This window comes from Ciona intestinalis, chromosome 4 (genome assembly GCF_000224145.3).
Source record: "Ciona intestinalis chromosome 4, KH, whole genome shotgun sequence".
In the NCBI taxonomy this organism is placed as follows: Eukaryota; Metazoa; Chordata; class Ascidiacea; order Phlebobranchia; family Cionidae; genus Ciona; species Ciona intestinalis.
This window is the reverse complement of record NC_020169.2, coordinates 58,811-65,761: the sequence shown is the minus strand read 5'-3', so window position 1 is coordinate 65,761 and position 6,951 is coordinate 58,811. Positions and strand designations below refer to the sequence as shown.

Sequence of the window (6,951 nt, the reverse complement as noted above, 5' to 3'; positions counted from 1 at the left end):
GATTTAAAAAAATAAAATCGCGCCCCCATCTTAACAATATTTTTTAAATCGAGTCAACATTATTACCGAAAACCGCAAATTTTACCCCAAAAAGTGCTCATGTTCAAACCGTCCTGCTAGGAAATCTGTAACTTTTAAATGCAAAAGGACAACGGATCTTGGTAAAGTGAATGTATCTCTCTGATTTAAAAAAATAAAATCGCGCCCCCATCGTAGACAATATTTTTTAAATCGAGTCAACATTATTACCGAAAACCGCAAATTTTACCCCAAAAAGTGCTCATGTTCAAACCGTCCTGCTAGGAAATCTGTAACTTTTAAATGCAAAAGGACAACGGATCTTGGTAAAGTGAATGTATCTCTCTGATTTAAAAAAATAAAATCGCGCCCGAGGTTCTGACGAGATGCGCTCGGCATTTCTTAGGTGTTTTTACCTTTGGGTTGTAGTATCTATGGTTGTAGCCGCGCTAACCACTTTGTCACGTTGCCGGGCACTTGTAACTCGTAAGCTGGCACAAGGCGGTATTTCCATGGCTCTGGCACAAGGTATATGAAACAGAACACCCGTGTTGTAACGAATGTCGTTTTCCAGCCACGCCATGATAAAGTATATTTAGGGAGACAGTTTATTGGTTTGTAAACAATTTATTTGTTTAAATTTCCAAGAGACAAAACACCTCTCAGAGGCTGTACACATATTTAAAGATTGCACACTGCAGCCAGCTGCGAAAATTAAGCAACATAGATTTACATTATACATAAAAAAGACACTAGCCTACACTTCACTTTGAAACAATTTAAGCAACTACACATTTAAAGCATTAATTTTTAACTATTAGTTAAAATGTAACCATACATAAACAATATGGTTTTGCTTAAAACCTGAAAAGAAGTCCGTAGTTTGGTGAACTATAAGAGTTTATCATTTTGAGTATTATAGCATACAGAATATTATGCATTTAACCCTTTTGCCGGCAACCTAGATATATTAAGCTTGAACTGCTGAACTCTTAATAGGGGCAATTCAAGATTTCAATTCAAACCGGTATGTGCAAGCATGGATTATATGGATTATAAATAAACGATTTTTTACAATTAAGTCAAAAGTGAATCACTGTAGTTGGTAACCAGATTTCGGTGTTGTGGCAAAAGGGCTGAGAAATACACTGTTGGACAGACAAATAGAAAGATTTAAGTAAATTTAAAGGCAACACTTGTTTAGTTCCACATCCCACGACTTTCTACAGAAACACTTGGCCACATCTCCCATGTTTTTATTGTTGGATCATCAGTTGAAGTAAAATGCTAAACATAAAACTTCATCATTGCAAACAAATTGGATAACTTATTTATCTTTTCATGGAGCTGCATCTCAAGGGTTGTCCTATAGCACACCATATACAGTAGTATCTTACTTCTTGCCTGCTTTATGGTTAGTTATTTTCATGCTAGGCTAGCTACTTGGATTGACCAATGGGTTTGGGCATGATGTATTTTGAAGCTCTTAAACACATTTATAATAAATAGCAGCAGTATGCTATTAACCTAGTACCCTATGGTTAGAAGGCAAGCACAAGAACTGTGCTATGGCACTGTTGAAACATAATTGATCAAAAAGCTTACTTTTACTGCTGAATCACTGTTTTCTTGAAGGGATGCTGATTTCCTGGAGTAATAATTTATAATTAACCTTAATTTATAACAACTGAAATAAGATCCCTAATATAATAAAAATAATTTCATAAAATTGCAAAATTATGGGTACCCATTTGATAAAAAATATTACAGTAACTGTTGTCAAGAGTTAAAACTTGGTGTTGAACAATTACATTTTTTCAATGACAGAAAAAAAACAACACGCTCATTTTAAACTCTCGCTAAATTATATTAAATCTACCGAGATTTTGTAGTTTGAGAGTTTAAATCATCAATCCAGTATCGGAGTTAAATAAAATATGTGGAAATATTTCATGCAGTTTGATTTTGTCTGATAAGTTAGTTTTAGTTTTTGTAGGAAAAGTTAAATTACGTATATGAGAAAAATAGACAGAGGTCAATATGACTTAAATTAGGAATGAAATCAGCAAAAAATATGGTTCCAATTTATATCTAGAAAGTTTACATGCCAAAGAAACTAGCACAGTCGGTTAGTTAACTACAAGTTGCAGAATACTATTAATATAAATACTTTTATTTTTGTCTTTCTCTAACTTTGTACTTTAAAGGTATTTATTGCCAAACTTTACAAGGTTTTCTTTTAATTTAATAATAATCAATACTAGTATAATCAACTTTCTGTTATTACAAGTTGATATGCATTTGTAGGATACAGTATTTATCAATTGGTGTTCGAACAATACCCATTATCGCTCAAACAAAATCAATTCTACATACAATAACATATTGTAGGGCGTAGGTAATATGTTAAAAACTATAGCAGTGGAATTAAGAATGTTTAAACCAGGGGTGCCCAACCAGTCAACCGCAGTCTCCGGATTTTAGAAGAGGTGTAGGACAAAATCTCCTGTGACCTTCAATAAATCACCTAATTGCTAAATCATTAATTTTATCAGCGCTTGGGTTTGTATTGAAACACTCGAATAGCCAATGAAAACTAAGGAGAGCACACACGTGTATATTATATGGGGCAATTAATGGCCATATTGCGAAACAAATTACTACTTATCTACACAATTCGTGGGTGTGCCAAGAGGCGTGTCCATAACACTTTGTAGAAAAAATACACTAATTCGCCATTTTCTGTAACCCAGTAAGCGGAAAAAGATTCAAGACGGTGGCTACTAAGACTCGAAAAGCAATAAGGAATATTTACAATAACTTAATCATCGTTCTCTCCATGATTTGTACACTAGTAACTCCTTGTGTCTGGAACTAAGTATTTTTGACTAAATTCCCCCAAATTTTGCTGCTTCCGTATTTTTGACTATCTTATAGTTAGCGAGCGCAACAAATGAAAGCACGGCAACCCGCCTGTTTTAGAATCACTAATATTTCACCGGTTGTGCGAATCGCTTAATAACTCCATGTGTTTTATTTTTTTGAATTGTTGTCAATTAATAAAGGAATGATAGTACCAATTTGTGGTATTACCCAAAAACTGTCATGTCTTTTGATTTTAGAAATCTTGGGCAATATGTGGGTGTCCCATTTTCCTCTCTACTACACTCCAATAAAATAAACTTTGATTTAGAATCTAAGATTATTTATAACCGGGATAAACAATAGGATATAGCAAACATGTTCTTCTATGTGGGTAGACATGCAAAGTGTTAAGCTTCAATACATACATACCTAGGAATAACATGTTGAACTAAATCTGGTGTGGAAAATATGTCGAATGAATTCATTCCTGTATTTGCCAATTCTCTGATAAATAAAAAATCAAAATTTGTTACAGTAGGAGTTTATGAATTTTAAATACTATAGTATTTGCCTATTTGGCCCTAAATAATGAAGCACTGTTGTCTGCAGTAACTAAAAAAAAGTCATCCACACAAGACACAACACAATTAACCCTTTAGGAAGAAGATTATATTTTGCAAAATCTCTTATTTCTACCATCTGACACATTAATTTGTTAGAAAACAGGTGTTCAAGCTAGTTGGAAATGATCTGTTGGATATTTGTTCCTTAGAAAAAATTCTATATATTTAGACATCTTTCGACGGAATCATCATAAGTTTATTTTCCTTTATGAGTGAGGTCCTTGGATTTAGGCCGGATTTGGCCCATTACCCCAACACCTAGAAAGCCCTATTAAGTCCTTTGTGTCACCATGACACCGCATCGCAGTCAGACGTGTATTTTTGGCACCATTTTAATCCTCTTGTGCTTACAAGTTACTACACTGTTCAACTTTGTGTATGATTTTTTATTTTGATATGGCTTATGATTTGGACAACCCATAAGTGACCACTGGGTTGGAGCAATGTCCAATAAGTGTCTTGCCCAAAAACACACACACCAGTAATAGTATCGCGCGAGCCGGGGACACATTGGTTACGATGCAGCTGCCTAAACAACTAAGCCACGGCGTCGACTGGCAAGGGAGAGGCTTTTAGTTAAATTTGACAGGAATAGACTATTACAAAGTTATTTATTATACTACAAAAGCTTACTACTCGGGTAAAAATATACTTTGGCTCAATCGCTTTTACAAAATCATTTACATTCATTCTGAACAGATAACTCCACTTAATAAATGTTAATTTTGTTTCCTGAACTCTTAATTTGTTGTTTATGCCATTATACCTTTTTAACTGTTTTAGAATTTATTATTCTTTTAAACAAAACCAACTTTATAAGTTTCTACTAACCAGAAGTGTAATCATAAACATTTTTATAAAAGTCTGTTACAGAATGCCACTGTGCACTAATGGTCCGCAAGATTAAAGCAAAATTACCTGTTAGCATTAGCTTGGCTGTTTTCTATTCGTTCATGTTGGTTTAGTGATTGTACTTGTGCAAGATAATTGGCATATTCAGAACTACCTGCAGTTTCAAAGTTAATCCACAAGGTAAAAATGAACTTTAAACTTAAATTAAAAATACAGTCAGATAATGATATGAATGTTGTTGTTTCTTTAATATTTGCACAAGATTAAACTGCATTTAATTGTTCGTTTTCTGGAATATATCTTTATAATGTGCAAATAAAACAAATCGACTTTTAATTCTCATTTATCTCAAATATATCACAGACTATTGCCCTTTAGTTTAATCATCATTTCACCAGTTATCTTTTTAAGACTTCTGTTAACCAGCTTTTTTCCTTTTTTTAAAAATTAGACTACAGAGAAAGTAGTATCCGATTCCTATTCAATATGTATGATTGAAAATCTTACAGTTTGCATTGGACATGATGTTGCTGACATTTCCCTTATATGGCCAAGTATTACTTTGAGATTTTTCAGGTTTACCTCTTCGTGAGGAAGCTGGACTACCTATAGGTCCTGGAAATTTAAAGCAACAAACAATATTTACAGAAATAAATGAATTCAAATCATGACAACAATCACACATTATTATAATCCTAAACAGTCCATACAAAGTAAACGTATGTAGCATCACAAGCATAGAATTACGGCCAGTGTGAAAACTCACAGTTACATAAGATTTAGCAATGTTACACAAGGTAAAACAACCATAGATATAAAGTAATGTACAAACCTAAACTTTCATGTCTTGCCACTGAAACCTCATTATTATGAACATGAAGAGTTTTCGTTTCACTTCGGTTGTTTATGGAATGTTCTGTTTGCAACATAACAGAAATAAATGTTTGATATTTACTACATTAGTTTTGTAGTTACATTCAAGATGTTTTATTTTACTAAAAAGATTAACAAAAATATTCTATAAGTGAATTTATGAAATAAAAAATACTTCAGAAGTAATATAATTACAAAAACAAATATTTTGGTTGAAATCCTTTTTTTAAAAGGCATACCAACAAAGAATCTAATTGGTATATACAGATGAAATATGATCTATTCTAAAGGTACGACGTACGACAATAGCTTACATTTGAGCAACTTTATCCATATTTTCATTCACAAATTTTCATTTTTCGTTGGTATGCTCCGTTAAATTTTAACCACAATATAAAACTGAAAAATTGCAAAACATGTGTCCAAAAATTTGTACTACTGAAATGCATACCTGCTTTATAACTTGGTAAATGAGTTTTACTTTGTAATATAGATGGTGATATGTTAGGTTGATTTGATCTAAAGCTTTCACTTGAAGCATTAAACATTGCTTGATTGGGGAGATTGTTTTCAAACATTTGCTGTATATGATGTAGCTTCTCTTGCTGTACATGGTGACTTTGCTGAGAATGTATTGTACCAAAATCAACAGATGATGCGGATTTAAACAACTGACGAGGTATAAAATTGTCCCCTTGTGGAGAAACAACACTAGCTTGGTGTGGGGGGAAGTAACACAGCGGTGACACCGGCCGTGTTAGTTGGCTATTTACAAGCACAGGGACAGGTGATCTGAATAATACTGGCATCGAAACGGAATTAAAATTTTGGTGCGGTTGTCCGTTATGTTGCATATATGGACCAGGTATTGATTGGGTTACATAAGGTTCGGAGATATTTTGATTTGTTGACAAAGCCAACATCTTTGGGGATGTTGAAGCAGAATTGTAGTTATGAAGAGATCTGTCAAAGGCTGTGAAAGAGGCGGATTTATGGCTGCTTTGCTTCTTATAAAAATGTCCTTGGTTAACCGAGGACGATCTTGTTGTAGGAATAGTATTTGCTTTTGGATTAGAATCAACTTTATTTTGTTTGTTCCCTTCACCTTTAAAATTAGAATGTTACTGGACAAAGTATTTTAAACCGTACAGTACAATAATCATTTTAAAGTTATAATGCATTGGGTTGGGGAAGATGGGACACCTTTTAACTTTATTTTCTCGTCTGATTTAGTAGTTAACAAAGAATATTCCAAAAATTTTAGAACTATTTTTTCACGACTCCTATAAGACCATTGTTTTTTGTTTAAAACACGAAAGGTGTCTAATCTTCTTCCACCCTACTATATGTAAGTTATATTATCAAGATGGCCATTATTAAAGATATAATAATTCATAGTTGAATCTTGAATACAACTGAATCATACCTAAAGGTAGTGTACTTGATGACTTTTGCTTGTTTATCACTTGCTCTTCTGAGTTATCCTGTCATAATCATAAATTTCCTTAAAAAAATCTATTAAATTTAGGTGATATTATTGTTGGAACTGTCACATTCTGAAACACTAATACAAAATTGGGTGCGGTGAGAAAATATAGGAAGCACTGCGATGACACAGGAACTAGAAATGCATTGTAGAGGGTGGGTGTACATTATTTAAACCACTGTGGTAGCTTTTGTTTATTTAATTAATTTTTTTTGAGTAAAAAAGTAGTAACTT

General features: G+C 33.1%; 1 protein-coding gene across 4 annotated transcripts in view; it reads right to left on the bottom strand.

The window, feature by feature from the left end:
- Positions 1–629: 629 nt before the first annotated feature.
- The window catches only part of LOC100186583 (uncharacterized protein KIAA0355), a 23,976-nt gene continuing 17,654 nt past the window's right edge, over positions 630–6,951 (bottom strand). For all 4 annotated transcript variants that reach the window (XM_009859931.3, XM_026834125.1, XM_026834126.1 and 1 more), the window contains 8 exons: positions 6,658–6,715; positions 5,683–6,336; positions 5,191–5,274; positions 4,866–4,973; positions 4,425–4,512; positions 3,313–3,387; positions 1,624–1,666; positions 630–1,305 (listed from right to left, as the gene is read on the bottom strand). In XM_009859931.3, the coding sequence (XP_009858233.1) occupies positions 1,219–1,305; positions 1,624–1,666; positions 3,313–3,387; positions 4,425–4,512; positions 4,866–4,973; positions 5,191–5,274; positions 5,683–6,336; positions 6,658–6,715 (1,197 nt within the window). In that variant the 3' untranslated portion in view covers positions 630–1,218. The remainder of the gene's footprint in view (positions 1,306–1,623; positions 1,667–3,312; positions 3,388–4,424; positions 4,513–4,865; positions 4,974–5,190; positions 5,275–5,682; positions 6,337–6,657; positions 6,716–6,951) is intronic.